Consider the following 15,380-nt stretch of genomic DNA (forward strand, 5'->3'; position numbering starts at 1 on the left):
AGGGGCAGAAGTTATGTCAGAGCTGCACATTCCTTCTCATGATTTGAAAGTCAGGTCTCAGTTGCAGAGCTCATCAGTTGCTGCCTGAGATGTCTGCCTGTTGAGAGCGTGGACCCAAACTGCTTTCCTTACAAAGCATGTTGTGCCCTGGCTTTCAGACTTACTGCTAGGTGCCTCTTTGGAGTGGTCAGTGTTACATACCAGTGGGCTTGATCCGCTTTTGATTTTTTTCATGAAGCAAATTGCAAAAGTTTCAGGCTTTCAGCCTTCAGTAAAGCTGCTGTCCTTGGGTCACACATAGCACAAGGGCAGCTCAGTCCCCTGCTGCTTGCTTGTGAAGAGCTCTGTCACCCATGCCTGGGCACAGGTCCTGCACCCACTGGCCAGAAGAAGCTCTGTGCCAGGTCAATCCAGAGGCCTGGGAAAACTCATTAGTTGAAATCAGGTTTGGAAGGCAGATGCTCTCCCAGCAGCTGCCACTTGCAGAGTTGCAGGTCACAATACTGTGATCTAAAAAAAAAAAATCCTTAAAGGAACCACTTTTTAACCACCCTGTCTGGATCATGCAGCCACATGAGCTTGTTACAACATGACTGATGGTAACGTGTGTTCAGGGGGAACCAGTATACTCTTGGTCAGAGCAGAGTTGTGTGTGATTCCTGACCAAAACTGGCAGCAGCACTTTGCCATTCCCCTTGTTTGTAATCTTTCTTTAAGTCAAAATATTAAATGCCTGAAAAGCACTTGGACAAACTTGTCCTCTCCATTAAGGTTAATCTCACAAATAATTATTGCTGAGGGAGTGCCACTGATGCCTGGAAGCTCAGTACACATGGTATCAGGCCTTGGAATAAGTGCAAGTAGGGTGATGCTGGCAGCTTTTGGGAGCCCTTTCTTCCAGTTTGCCCTCTCTGAGCTGCACAGAAGTGTTAGAGCCAGGTGCCACATGAGCAGTGAGCTGAGCTGGCTGTGCCTCCAGAATGTACTCCTACGAGTGAAACCTCCTGTGAGCATACAGCTCATCAGCCACCATGATACCATCATGGCCATGGTATGGCCACTTAGCTCTAGCAGACTTTGGGCCAGGGCTAGGTAGTATTCCTGTCTGTCCCCCCTTATTCTGGCAAATGTGTACACTAGATGGTACATCTGGATTTTAAAATAGATGCTCTTGCCATGTTCATCTTCTGTTAGGCTGACTGTTGAAGGTTGTAGTAGTTGAAAAGGGTGGTGGATAAATTAATTCAAATGCACATTTCTGAGCTTTGAAAGCTGCGTATAATTGCATTGCTCAGTGATGTGAATTCCTGAGATGTGAGCTGAGTGTTTTGCATTGAATTCCATGCAGTTAGTGGAGGTGAGTGGGAGTCTGCTCCAGGATCTGCCTGGAAACTGCAATGGGGTAGAATCAGCAGAGGGAGAAGCTGAGGATCCAAGTGCAGATCTGCAGAGGGACTTCAGCTTAGGAACAATCTTGCATTGAGTTCCACTGCCAGCCCCTTTGGGCATCTGCTGCTGGGAGTGAAGAGCCCTGCCAGGCCTTGCTGAGCTCAAGCTCAGTGCACTTCTCTGCTTGTGGATGCAAGAGACTTGGGCCTTATGTTAGGCAAGGGGGATTGCAAGCAGCTGTCCCACCTCACAGACAGTTCTCTGCCCACTGGGATTTGGGGAAAATGGGGTGTCTCCATTAAAATTTAAATTCTCTGCAATGGGAGGAGGCCCTAAGTGTCTGAGTAGCCTAGGTAAAAGTAGGCTTTTTCATTTAGAACAAAGTTAAGGGCTGAACTGCCTGCCTGAGGCTTCATTTCTACCTTATCTTAGTTGTATCCTTGTGACTATGAATACAGCTCTGTTTGAGATGTTGGGTTTTTTTAAAATCTAAATTACACCTTTCCCCATGCATTTAGCTTAGGCTTCCAGCACACATCTGGACACTGAAAATTTAGCTGATTTAGCACCAACTGTGCCAGTCCTTTCATCAATCTGGCACCAAGTTCCAGGGTGTGTATTTGTTTCTGCAGCTCAAAAGGGGTTACTAAATAAATTCCCCTGTAACCAAGCCTCAGTAAAGCTAAACTAAGTACTCTGTGCACAGGGTTCCCATGGGGGCTGCTGTGTTTGTTGGGACATTGCACAACACCAGTAGGACTTTAATGTGCAACCCTAACCTGTCTCTGCAGTCAGTGATCCTCAATGGATCAATAACAATTAATTTTATTTTTTCTTGCTCTCCAATTCTTTGACCTGTGGGTTGACACAACCAGTGCAGCTCATCTTAGATGTCATTAGCACTAACTTTGCTAATGACATCTTCTGATGTGTAGAGAGGCCTTGAGGCAGGGTACACCTTTGCGTTACGGTCTTCCTTTCTATCTGGAAAGATGCAGAATTGCGATAGCTCTTTTTGAATTAAAACGTGGCATGTGGGAAAGACCTGTTACACTGTCCCCATTTTTCTGTCCCTGTAAGAGGCTCAAATGGTTAGTACTGTGAAGGGCCAATACCACAAGCCTTGAGGTTTACCTTTGTCCTGCCTTGCCAAAAGCCTTAAGAGCCGTGAAAATGGGCATGGTGTGGTTAGATCCATCTGGCAGCTCTGCACCTCTCTGCAGGGGGCTCTGGGTCAGCAGCAAGGCGGAACTTCCCTTGCAGAGCTATCACAGCCAGCCCAGAGTAAGAGCAGAAGACTTTAGACTTTGTAACTGATAACCCTGTAAGCGAGCCAATACCAGGGAGGAGGTTGAACTCTAGATAATCCTTTAAATGTGTTTACAGCTTTTAAAAAGAAATTCTGACTTTATGTAACTAAACTTTTTGGGGTTTATTCTGAAGGGAGCTTCTTAGATTCCCACCCAAATGTACCAGACATGCAGAGATGCATCTTGTGGGAAGCTCAGCCCATGTAGAGCAGGTGGTGTTTTCCCAACACTGGTGCCCTGTGGTAATGTTTATAATGTTTATGATGTGATCTGAAAGGCCATATTTAGTGTAAACACTTTGGTTTGCTTTTAGGCTTGCTGCAGAGAAGAAGTAAGGCTAGAATTTAGTAATTGCTGTACAGAAGCTAAGGCTTCCTTTCGAAGAGCACTGAGGGATACAGCATATTTAGAAGGGAATGAGGATGAATATTATATCGAGTACTGTTTTAACAGTGTTAACTTGTTTGTTCCAAATATTAATCTCTGGTAGTAAATTGCAGACTATTTCCTGCTCTCTGAAGGCTCATTCTAAATCTGAAAATAAAAAATAGCTTTTGTTTCAGAGCAGAAGATTTGGAAATGGAGTAAATTCTGGCTTCTTCTCAGAGAACCAACATGTTCACTCTAAGACCATGGCTAACAGAAAGCAGGGGGTATATGGCAGGCAGAAGCTGTGTGATTTATTACTGTCTCAGAACAAAGAGATGAACTGAGTCCAGGCTCCTCAAATAAATAAAACCTGACCCAACTGTACTGTTTTCATTCTAGCAAGAGCCAGTTGAATCATCTTTTGGCATTAATGGGCTAAGTGATGTCACTTCTGACTATTTCCTGTCCTCCAGTATAAAAAATGAAGTTGACAGTACGGTGAACTTTGTAGGTAAGTACTCCTATGCTTTTCGTACATGCTAAGCGTATAGATGATTTTAAAAACTCCATAACTCTGACAGTCTCAGCTTTCCATCAGCATTTTGCAGCATGGCTACAGCCAGGTCAACACATTTTCCACAAGCCCAAGCCCTGTGAGGCCCTGGTTTCCAGCCAGCCCCACTGCCGTGCAGAAATGGTGAGTGGCAGCTTGGTGGTTCCCCTGAGAGCAAAGCATTGAGCTCTAAGCAAAGCCAACATGCCCAGATGGCTTCTCCTGACATGAAGTTACTCCACAGGATAGTTCTCAGCTATGAGGAGGCTGCAGCCAGTGTCAAATGGGAGTTAAACTGCAGTCAGATGGCAGTTTCCTATTGCTCAAAGCAGAGGTTTGTATAGAGTACCATTTATTTGGGAGTTGAAACCTGCAGATGAAATGGAGTAACTTGGATTTTTTTACTGGCATGTCATTAGCAGAGTTCTTTCTAAGCATCACTGAGCTAACAACAAGGATTAGAAAAGACATGATTTAAAAATGGGTACATTAGGAATTAGGTGTCATCTCAGCATGTGATTAATTGGCCCTCTCTAGAATAATTGGACTGGTTTATGACAGTTCTTTTTTTGGCTGAGGTTGTCACTGCAGTAAGGGCTCCTAAAAATGTGACCCATATACCATTTTCTCTAGAATTCTACCACTATATATGTCAGAAAACTGTTGAAAAATATGTTAGTCTTCTGTTTATAAAGATGACAGAAATTATGTGCAGTGAGTGTTTTTGATAGCCTTGTCTTAGGTTACAAGGCTTTGCACAGCCATTTCCCTAAAGGATTTCTGTGGCTGAGGAGTTTATGTGTAGTTTTCTTCTCTTTATGGGAGTTCATTTAATTGCTATTGCTTTGTAAGAGTATAAGAACATGATTGTTGCTCCTGCTATTACAGTTGTTTTATAACTTGAAGAAGTAACAGTGTAGTGTTGTTAGAGCTTCCTGGTTGTTGATGGACTCATAAGTAAGTCTGAAACACACCAAAGCCAATAGGCAGTCCCAGGGAAGAAGCTACATATATTTTTGCTTTATTTTACAGTCTTAAAGTAAACCAGAACAGTCTTCAGAATGTACCTGGTGTTCTGCTAAACCCACTAGCATCAGAGGGTCATTTTACTTCAACAAACTCCTTTTTCTACAGCATAGTGTATCCTGAACTGCTGTTATATTTTATGATGAGATGAATGCATGTTGCACCTTAGAAGATCTCAGTAGTTGACAGGACAGCATCCATAATGGCAACATCAACATCTAAGGATGGTCAAAAGTTTGTCATGGAAGCCAAGCAAAGAGTTCACAGGAATAGAACTGAATTTGTAACTAAAGGATCATTTTTCTCTGGCTTCCCAGAATCTATTTTCAGGGGTAGGACAGCAAGGCTTGAGTGGGTAGCTGGGTAACTGTCATCCAGTGGTGTTTAATTAATTGCTTGTGAAGTTTGTTGTTTATCCATACTGAAGAGGGAAGTCCTTATTTAGGACTGCAAGCAGGAGTTTTATGTAAATAGGGGGAAAAGGGTAAAATAGATCTGTTCTGCAGATAGAAGGTAAGCCAGCTGGAAGGGAGGAAAGACAAACAGCACCTGCAGTGTTTCTGACATACGTGCAGTTCACTGGAAAGTGGTGGCATATTGCCCAAGTGAGCAGTAATGATTGCTGCACAAGGGTAAGAATTCGTCAGGTATTGAGGAGAAAGATAGAACAGTGCAGATGGCCTGCTCATACATACCCCAGCAAGGTTTCACATTAGTTTCTCCCAGATAAAAATTAACTCTGTGTATGCTCTTGCCCCCTGCACCCCACTCAGTAAAAAGAAGGTTGTTTCAGAACCAAGGAAGACTGAAATACAGTGGAAATGAAATATCTGGAACAAAATCATAGTAACTGCAGTGATTCGACTTCTGAAAAAAAGACTATCCACTATTTATGTCATTTTCTTTAGGATGGAATTGTCTCATAAAATATACATTGAGCTCTGGGGAATTTTCCAGTGCTTATCTGGCACTTCACAAAGCAAAATTATATGTGACTTTTCTCTGGGAGTGAGACCTGACAATTTTCTTTTTCAAATAGTTGTATTCTGGCCTTGTCTAAAGATAGAAGACAGGAATATATTGCATGTATGCATATATATACATTAATTCATTTATATTTATCTTAGTTCATACAGGAGTAAATGCTATCCTTTGAATTTTCAAAAATTATTAATTGGAAGACTTGGGTCACAGGGGTTTCAAGATCTACTGTGTTCCATTACCTACATTTTTGTCCCATCATGGGTCTAGAAAAAATGTATTGCCTTTTTGTTGTAGTGAAAGAATCTGTAGTCCTTCCCTTTCTCTTGAATAACTTTTGGATTCAGGTTAACTGTCCTCTGAGACAGCTCCATCCCATGTGCTCTTCAAATCTAGCTGGTGGCTTTCAGCTCAATGCTGAAGTGGTGCAGTTGTTGTGTTCATACTGCTGGGATCAATCAGGGAGTTGTACAAGACACAGATAATTGTCTCAAACAGCTCCAGAGAAGTGTGGCTTTCACCATAGTTTGCTTTGCTCAGTAACTTCTTGGTTCCTTGGTCTATTCTCCTGTTTCAGAAGGGTGTTGTGTAGCACAGCTAATGTATGCCAAGCATTTCAGGACACTTGCAAAACATCCATGGTGCCTTCACTTTGTAGAAATAAATAATGTTCCTTTGGTATTGAAATACCATGTGCCTGTACCCTCTTAATAACTAGCTGTAGCTTTCAGTCACAGACCACTCAGAGTACTTGGATTATGGCTGTGCTTTTCTATGTACCATCACTGGCGTTGTGAAGATCAGTGAGAGTTAGCATTACCTGGTTGATAAATTTTTCACATATGCATGTAATCTATAAAGCAGAGTCCCACGGTGTTTTACATCAGCATGTGGCCATTTTTTTGCATGTCAGTTCTGGTCTTCTGTTGTGTAATTTACATGAGAGCATCCCAAAGCAATGGGGTGTTAGAAGCTTGCTGGGTGAGGATACTTTCTTCACAAAAAAGATTGCTGTGGTCTATATGCCCCAAGGAGACCACATTTCTTGGTAGAGGAGGAGTGGTATGGTCTTCCCTGGGAAAGCCTCCAAACAGCTTGGTATGTTGAGGAGGGCTCAAGGACATCACATGTGAGAGCCAGAGGGTAGTTAAGCATTTTCAGTTACAAATGGGGAAAAACTGTCTCTGAAAGTGATGGAAACTAAATAAATCACACAGGTTTCCTTTAGAAGTCCCATTAAAAGCATGTGGTGAGCATGGAAGAAAGTGCTGAGGCCACGTTGAAGACTCAGCAGGGTCCATAGGTAGGCTCTTAGAGGTCCAGCAGGGTCAAGGTGTTATCAGTAATCAGTTTTGTATTTCTAACCCCAAGTTGTAGGACAGCCGCACCTTGATGGCAGCACCGAGGAGCAGGTGATAGTTGCCAATCCTCCTGACGTTTGCCAGGTAGTAGAAGTGACAACAGAAAGCGATGAGCAGCCCCTCAGCATGAGCCAGCTGTATCCCCTACAGATCTCCCCTGTCTCCTCCTATGCAGGTAAGCATCCTGGCATTTCTTTACATTCATTTCTTTGGAACTGTTTGGAAGACACTGGGGGAAAGAGGACTCTTCCAGGGTTGCTGGCAAAGATCCAGAAATGTTTATTCATCTGCCTTTGCATTTTCAATGAAACTGAAAAACTCATGGTCCTCTTCACTTCTTTCACCTTGGGAAACAACAGATCTGAGGTTGGAAATGTAAGATAGAGATTTTAGTGTGTGACAATTAAATAAACAACTTTTAGATGTAGTACAGAGAGGTCATTTTATCTTTTATTAGAGGGGTATTTCCAGCAGTAGAAATTATGTACACAAATACAGTGTGTCCTCCTTGACCCATCACTTACTGAAGGGTAAAGGTCTTCTCTTGCTGTATGTTTCCTTGCCTAGCTAGAGTGCTAGGAGCTGTACTGATGATACACAGTGCAAATGAGGAGCGGAGAGCCCTGGGGAAGCGGATCTGTCTTGCTACAAATAGTCTGCAGACTGGAACAGCTGGGTAGTGACTGATAACAACTGGGGCAGAGCTGTGGACCTCTGGCTTCCAACGTCTGCCTTCCATCTGGATTCTCTGATACCTTAGAAAGGGGTGAGATAACAAGCATTTCCCCAAGTTAGAGTGCTGTTGGTTTCTCTTTTTTTGCCTGGCACCTTATTTTCATAAAGCTGTTAGGAAGTTAAGAGTCTTTAGCACACATTTATCCCTTATCCAGGTCTGACCACGTGTCCAGAAGCTGTTGGGGGACAACAGGCACAGCTGCACACATGGGGCATGCTATATAGAGGCACTGCAATCATATAAGCCTTATTTCCGTAGGAAGCTGTGCAAAGCCACATGTGAAAGTAGAAAATTTCAGATTCAACCTGTTGTTCCTTTTTAACATGTTGCTGACTTGCCAGACTCAGGAGAGTAGGTAGAAATACAAATGTAATATTTTTAGTTAAACTTAAGTATTAATTGTTCCCCATGCAATTTATTATTTGACACATGGTTTTGCCTTTGACTCATTGGTCTGAAATTACTTCTAGACACATTTTTATAAATTACGTATCCAGGAATTTTTGTCTTTGGGTCTGGGTGAATAGTGGGATGTTCTTTGCAGTAGCCTCCAATGTTAGTCTCACACATGTTGATAAACATGTGCTTCCCAATGTGTTGAGTCTGCAATGTCCAGAGCATTTAGAAGGGCTTTACAACACATAAGGCAGGGGACTGAGAGTACTTTAGTTTACTAGTATCTGGGAGATGGGGCCTTTGAAACATTTGTTCTCTTTCCAAATGCTTCTTGCAAAACAGTCCCCATCTATGTGAATATCACAATGATGCTTTCTTTGAACCTCAGCTACAGGATCTAAAGTCACTGCCTTGATCTGGAAGCTATGGTGGTGGCTTGGGCTGGGATGATAGACAGTAGTATAGGGATAGGAGAACCACTCTGACATGAGCAAGTCATAAGCCAGCTCCCCTAAAGTCAGCACAACAAGCCTGCATAAGGAAAATGAGGCATGAGTGAAGTACTTTCACTATCCCCTTATATCCCAAACTTATACCAGGAGTTGCCAGTCCATAACTCCAAGACCAGAGATGATTTCATGCTGCTGGCATTTGAATGGATCTCAGGGCCACTTTTGATGATCATGGTTACTCTAGCTAGAAGCCACCAAGAAGTGGAGTACTGCAAGGGTCTGTCTTGGGACAAGCCCTATTTAATGTACTAATGAGCAGACAATGCTTTGGAGTACACACTTTCGAAGTTTACAAGTGACACCAAATAGGGAGCACAAGTCAGTATACTTGAGGGCAGGGCCACCATCCAGAGAGACCTGAGGAGACTGCAGGAACGGGCCAGCAGAAACTTTCTGACATTCAGCAAGGACAGATGCCAACTCCTGTAAGTGGGAAGGAGGACACCTTTACAGCAACAGGGTCTGGGGCTAATGGGATGAGGAGCAGCTCTGCTAGAAGGCAGGTGGGCAGTGAGCTGAACGTGAGACAGCAGAGTACCCTGGCCAGAGAGAAGGCCATCAGCTTTCAGGAGCATGGTCACTAAATCTAGGGATGTGATTATCCCCTTCCACTCAGCACTAGTTACACTACTTCTGGAGTATTGGGTCCAGTCTTGAGCCCACCAGCCCAAGAAAGATATAAACAAATGCAAGTAAGTCTATGGAAATGCTACCAGGATGATAAAGGGTTGGTGCACGCTCTTACTGGGCAGCTACCTGAGGGACTAGGTCTTGTTCAGCCTCAAGAAGAGATGGTTTTGAGGACCTCACAGCAGCCTGCCCCTGCCTGGAGGGATGTTCGTGAGAAAGCAGAGCTAGGTGCACAGTGGGAGGATGAGAAACAGCAGGTATACATTTAAACAAGAGAAATTGGTCTAGCTGGATATAGGAAAAAATGTCACCTTCTTACTGCAGGGACAGCCAGGCATGCCCAGAAAGGTTGTGTTGCCTTCATCCTTGGAGATTCTCAGGATCTGGATGGATGAGGCCCCAGGGAACCTGATCCAGTCTTGTAGCTGGCTCTGCTTTGAGCAGGAGGTTGGACTACAGACTTACTGAGGTCCCTTCGTGCACAAATTGTTCTGTAAATGTCTGGTATTTTAACACATGCCTTTAAGGCAGTAGTGAGAACCAGGGGTCTGTGGTTTGTTAGAATCCTGTAGCTTATAGGACACTCTTGTGACTATTTCTGTCTTTATCTTGCTCGACACTAACCAGTACAAGAGAAACACAGGAGCCTTGACCTCCGTGCTCATGAGTTTGCTGGCTGAAGCTGCCTGCTCTGTACCTACAGGTACTACAGCTGAATGGCAGGAAAGAGTATGACTGTAACAGCTGTGCAGGAACAGTTAGTTTAGCTCTTCCTAAATAACAACAACAAAAAAATAGTAGCCTGAGGTATCAGCTGTCCTACATAAATCTGGTTTATTTCAAAAACACGTCTAGTTCCTTTCTGAAGTTACTCAGGCAAATGATATGAGTGACCCTTGCGAGTTTTCTCGTATTTCCACTGACGTCTATGAAATCCATTTTTTTAGTACTGAGGCTGTTGTCAAGCTCCTCTTGTGTTTGACACTGATTCAAATAACCTTCTTGATTGAAATAACCTCTCTAACTTTCCATACCCAAGTGGCTAGCTTCCCTGGCTTTGCTAACTATAGTGCTCTCTCTTGCTCAGCTTTTGGTTATGTATAAACACCAAGGATGGATTCCTTTTCCACTGCATCACTTTTTTTGTTGCCACATGTTTCTTCATGTCAAGGAATATCTGTTTCTTGTCTCTGTGTGGATTCCTCATATTGATAGTATCTCTGGGGCTCTGGGGTCATTTCTCTGCCCAGATTAATTTCAGCCTCCCCACCCCCCAGGATGGCTATATTAACCAGCTCAGTAAACACTGGCACATCTTTCTTTACCTGGGCCTGTGGATGAGAAGCCCCACAGTGTGTGGTCTTCTCAGGGCTCTGCAGTTAGATTTAATGTTTCAGGCTGCTCCTCTGCTTACTGCACACTGTGACATAGACTGACACAGGGGAAGTGCTGGCTTTGGAAGAGTAGTAGCAATCCAGAGTAGCTGAGATGTCTGCTTCCTTGCTTCAGAAGGGCTTTGGGTGCAGTTTAGATCCTAGGCTCTGAAAGAGCAATTCAGACCATTGGTTTACAGCCTTCTTCCTAAACCTGGTGGTTATCTGAGCCTTGAGAGAAGGGCAAGGTGCTGGCAGTCTCTGTAGACATGCAGGGGCATGAGGTTGCCCTCTGGGAAGGCAGGATCGTGGTTTATGGTGGCAGGGTTGCAGGAGCTGTGCACAGCAGCCTGCATGGCCTAAAATGTGTAACAAAGGGCAGAGTGGGAACTGGAACTTGAGAGCTCCTTTGCCTGCTTCAGTAACTCATCACATCCTTACTTTAACTTTGTAATTTCTGAATTCACTTCAGCTTAGGGTGTGAATGAGCCCAATCTGCTCAGCCCTGGTAGAAGGGGCAGCTGGAAAAAGACTTCGTTCAAATGTTGTTGGCAGCCTGATGGATGCCTAGGATTATCAGGAAACAGGACACAATTTTCAAAACCCCACAAGCTGAAGGGAACCTGCCACTCCAAGCCTCTGCTTTTCTGGGTGGGGGTCTGGCCACTGGGCAGCTATGGTGACGGCAGCAGCCCTCACTGCAAACTGGGCTTGAAAAGTGGGATTTGTGCCCTGTCTCAGATGTATCTGAGGCATGAGGCTCAGCTCTCAAGCAGCCCATGGGCAAGCAGCCTGACCCTCAAACTCCAGGAGACCCATGTTCAGAAACGTGTGAGCCTGAAAAGACAGTCAAAATCCCTGGATTTCAGGCTCTTCTGCAAGGGAGGGATGTAGCTGCAGGAGAATGGACATCCTGGTGGAGCTTTGCCTCTGTGCTCTCTGGTTGAAGTGATGAGGCTGAGGGAGGCTGTGTGTGGTGGGGGAGGTAGTAGCATTTCTACTTGCTTGACTAATGGGTGAAGGGTTGAGAAATAAGCAACATTAATAACAACAGCAGTAATAAAGCTGCAGAAGTGACAACAAGCCCTTGAGACTGAGGCAGGCTGAGATAACAGTTCATGAAACAGCACACTTATCTTCTCTGGGGTAGAATTGTTGCTGCTTTTGCAGGGAGATAAAAATAAGTATTTGGACAGAACTTAGATCTTTGCCAGGTCTGGAGCTGCCAAGAGAAGGGTGAGGGAGAGGGCACATCCCCCATTTGCAGGAGGCTCTTCCCTTCACCCAGAAAGCACAAATCTACTTCTTCTGTTTCCATTACTGTCTTTTCTGGGAATTTACCCCAGCTGTGCATTGCAGCTGTGTATTTTTGCTGTGGCAGGGGTACATGCTTCTCCATTCTTTCCTGGCTGTTTGGTTTGACCCTGTTTGCTTCCACTTGTTGGAAGTGGATCAGGCCTCTTGATCTGGATTTTGCTACTGTAGATAGAATAGTGTGAGTTTCATTTTTTGTTTCTGTTTTGTTTGGCAGAAAGTGAAACAACTGACAGCGTTCCAAGCGATGAAGAAAATGCAGAGGTAAGTGTTTTCTGGCATCTTAGCACTTTGGAGCAAGGTCTCAAGAACAAAGTCCATGTCTGTTCTCCCCTCTTGTCTGTTAGCAACTCTGTCTAACAGTGGAGTATTCATTTTAGTAGTAGATGGGAGAGCAAAACAAACCAGGAAAGTTCAAGTGAGACAGACATTTGGATGGTTGTCCCCAGAACGGGTGTCTCTGCAAGTTGCTTCCTCTTCATCTGTCCAAACTACAGCAAGATTAATTTGCTTGGTAAGATGCTCCATAGAGCCATCAGCAGTGTCAGCTTATTTCTTAATACAATGCATTGACATTGTTGGGGAGTGAGTATTTTATCATGGTTGAAAACATGCCCACTTTGTTTTCCTTAATGGAATCTGGACTCATACAATTGAAGGAAGTGCTTGCATGCATGTTAGGAATGCAACTTGAATGTCTGAGGCAAAAAGTTTTCCTGAGCAGTCAGTTGGGTATTGCTGAGTTTTGAAAGGAATCCCTGGAGAAAACACCCACTCAATGAACATTTCCTAAGTTGCACCCATGCAAAAGCAGCATTCACCTTTTCTTTTGGGGCTGCTGTCAAGTGACCAGACCTGCCAGTCTCCATGAGTAGTAAGAGGCCAGGGAAGCTCCCTGAGGGCACTTAGATGCTCTGTGCCCCAGTTCCATTTTTGCCAAAGGCCTCTTGCAGTCCTGCACTGCCAACCAGAAATTACCCTGAATTCTCCTCCTTGGACAACTGCAGGCTGTGCAGCTGTATAATGGTGCAGCCAACCCTCTTGGTTCTGTCTCTCATGCCTGGGTTAGGGTGGAGCCCATACATAGAATACTGGTAATGACATCCCAGACCTCCTTTGGCAGAACATGCCATTGCAGCATGTGTGATGAGGAAAGGACTGGATGGATGCTCACTTTTCCATTGCAAGCCCACACCCTGTGGTGGTGTGATGGGGTACACACCATCAAGTGACAGTGGTTTTTGCTGTAGCCTCACTTGTGTTGACAGTTTGTCTGGTGCTGTTTGCTGGTCTTGGATCTCTGTGCCTGCCTGTTGTCAGAAGGATGCTGGTCTAGTAACAGAGGAGACACTGCCATTTGGAGCTTGGAGCATTTGGTCATCCGTGTCAGTCTTTGTCTTTGGCCTACTGGGAATAAGACCTTTATTTTCCATCAGAAAAGTGGGAAGAGTGCTGGAGACCTGCCAAGGTTTAGGCACACAACCTCAGAAAGGAGGAAGTGGCTGAGAGCAAAGACATTTAAAGCCAACTGCTAGATGCTTGGACTTTTAGATATGGGGTAATTCCTATGCACTTTCTGGATGTTTCTGTCTTCATCTTGTTACTCAGAGCACCTCACAAAGTCTCATTCACTCACTTAGTCTTTCCTCCTTTGTTTTCCCTCTTCTAGGGACGACTTCATTGGCAGAAGAAAAACATTGAAGGCAAACAGTATCTCAGCAATCTGGGAATGAGGAACACTTCTCATATGCTTCCCAGCATGGCAACTTTTGTAGCCAACAAGCCTGACCTCCAAGTCACCATCAAAGAAGAAAGCTGCCCTCTGCCTTACAACAGCTCCTGGCCCCCTTTCCCAGACATCCCTCTGCCACAGGTTTTGTCCACAGCTTCCACGAGCAGCAGCCGGCCAGACCGCGAGACACGGGCCAGCGTCATCAAGAAAACATCAGACATCACCCAGTCGAGAGTCAAGAGCTGCTAGGCCTTTGATGGTGTGTTTTTTTAGCTTTGTTTTGTTTGGTTTTGTATTTTACGTTTCTCTAGGAGAGGTTCATCCCTTGACGCACACGAGACAAATCTAGGGTAAAGCCTTGGCAATATAAACATTGCTGTGTCCAACTCCAGTGCCGGAGTGTTTTTAACTCAGGACTCCAGCCGTCAGTATGTACACCTGAACCCAGGTGTATTTCCAAGGTTGCTATGTAGGAAAACAACCCAAGAACTTTGGCCCACTCACAGGTTCCAGTGTTTCATTAAGAGGACCAACTGACCACAAGGGAAGTGGTGCTGCTGCGCTTCTTGCTGTCAAGGCAACTAAAAGCCTCAGAATGGAAGAGAAAATGTGAACTAGCTGGAATATTTTTAAATAAAGAAAAATCTATTGTGAATATTGTACATAGTGCAGTACTAGCAACGTTGCAGTCTGCTTCTGCACCTTATTAAGAAAGCACTTACGAAAGGCCTTTTATTACCTTGCTCTACTTAATGGCACATTGAAGGTCCCTCCCCACCTGTATTCTTTTCCAAGGCTATTCTTGCTAAAGTGTCTTTACAGAATAGAGGAAAGGAAGTTAAAACTTCCCATATGGATTTCATACGTTTTAAGACTGGTTTTGTCATGTTTGTTTCTAATCTGCTATGCTTGAATGCCGTGTGGTACAATAGGAAAAAAAACCAAGAAACTTATTACAGAGATATTATGCAAATTCCCAGATTTAAAAAAAAAAAGAAAAATACTCTAATTCTAACCAGAGCAAGCTTTTTTATTTTTTATACAGGGGAATATTTTATTCAAAGTAAAATTCTAAAGTGAATATAATTTTTTTTAATCTTTTCTACAGCAAATTTATAATTTTAAGATTTAGTCCTTGGTTATCAGCAGTTATACATCCTTGTGGCACATTTTTTTTTAATTTTGTAAAGGTGAAATAGCTTTTATGAGCTCATGTAGCAATCAGATTATCCTGTGGATTGATAATAAATATGGTATATAGTTAAATTTTTAATAATCCTCTTGTTTGTCTCTTTTTTAATCTTACAGAAGCCCAGATAGCATGGGTTTGATAGGTGAATGTGACCTCTTCGAGTGAGTAATTAGAGTGAGCAGCCTTTACAATTTCTGGACTACCCATCTAAGAAGATTGCAGTTCCATGCTTGAAGCAGCTTGGGGCAGAAGGAGCTAGATTTAAAGGTTGCATACTCAAGTTTGACCTCATGTGCAGAGGTTGGGAGTTGAGGCACCTTTCTACTCTTATTCCATGTTTGGGCTTTGAGCGAGTCATCCTCTGGAAGGGATCTTGCAAAAGTCAATCCCCTGCTCCACACAGGCTCACCTCTGCATGCCCCATTCCTCAGATACCTGTATAGCTTGCTTGCAGCTTCCTTGTCCAGAAAAATCTCTTTTTACAGTGTTTCAAGCAGTGAGTCCTT

General features: G+C 43.9%; 1 protein-coding gene across 2 annotated transcripts in view; it reads left to right on the plus strand.

Moving 5' to 3' along the window:
* Nucleotides 1–14,958, plus strand: part of IRF2 (interferon regulatory factor 2) — a 59,252-nt gene extending 44,294 nt beyond the window's left edge. For both annotated transcript variants that reach the window (XM_030449504.1, XM_008491876.2), the window contains exons 7-10: nt 3,468–3,579; nt 7,000–7,164; nt 12,168–12,214; nt 13,620–14,958. In XM_030449504.1, the coding sequence (XP_030305364.1) occupies nt 3,468–3,579; nt 7,000–7,164; nt 12,168–12,214; nt 13,620–13,931 (636 nt within the window). In that variant the 3' untranslated portion in view covers nt 13,932–14,958. The remainder of the gene's footprint in view (nt 1–3,467; nt 3,580–6,999; nt 7,165–12,167; nt 12,215–13,619) is intronic.
* The last annotated feature ends 422 nt before the right edge of the window (nt 14,959–15,380 follow it).

Source organism: Calypte anna, chromosome 4A, assembly GCF_003957555.1.
Source record: "Calypte anna isolate BGI_N300 chromosome 4A, bCalAnn1_v1.p, whole genome shotgun sequence".
In the NCBI taxonomy this organism is placed as follows: domain Eukaryota; kingdom Metazoa; phylum Chordata; class Aves; order Apodiformes; family Trochilidae; genus Calypte; species Calypte anna.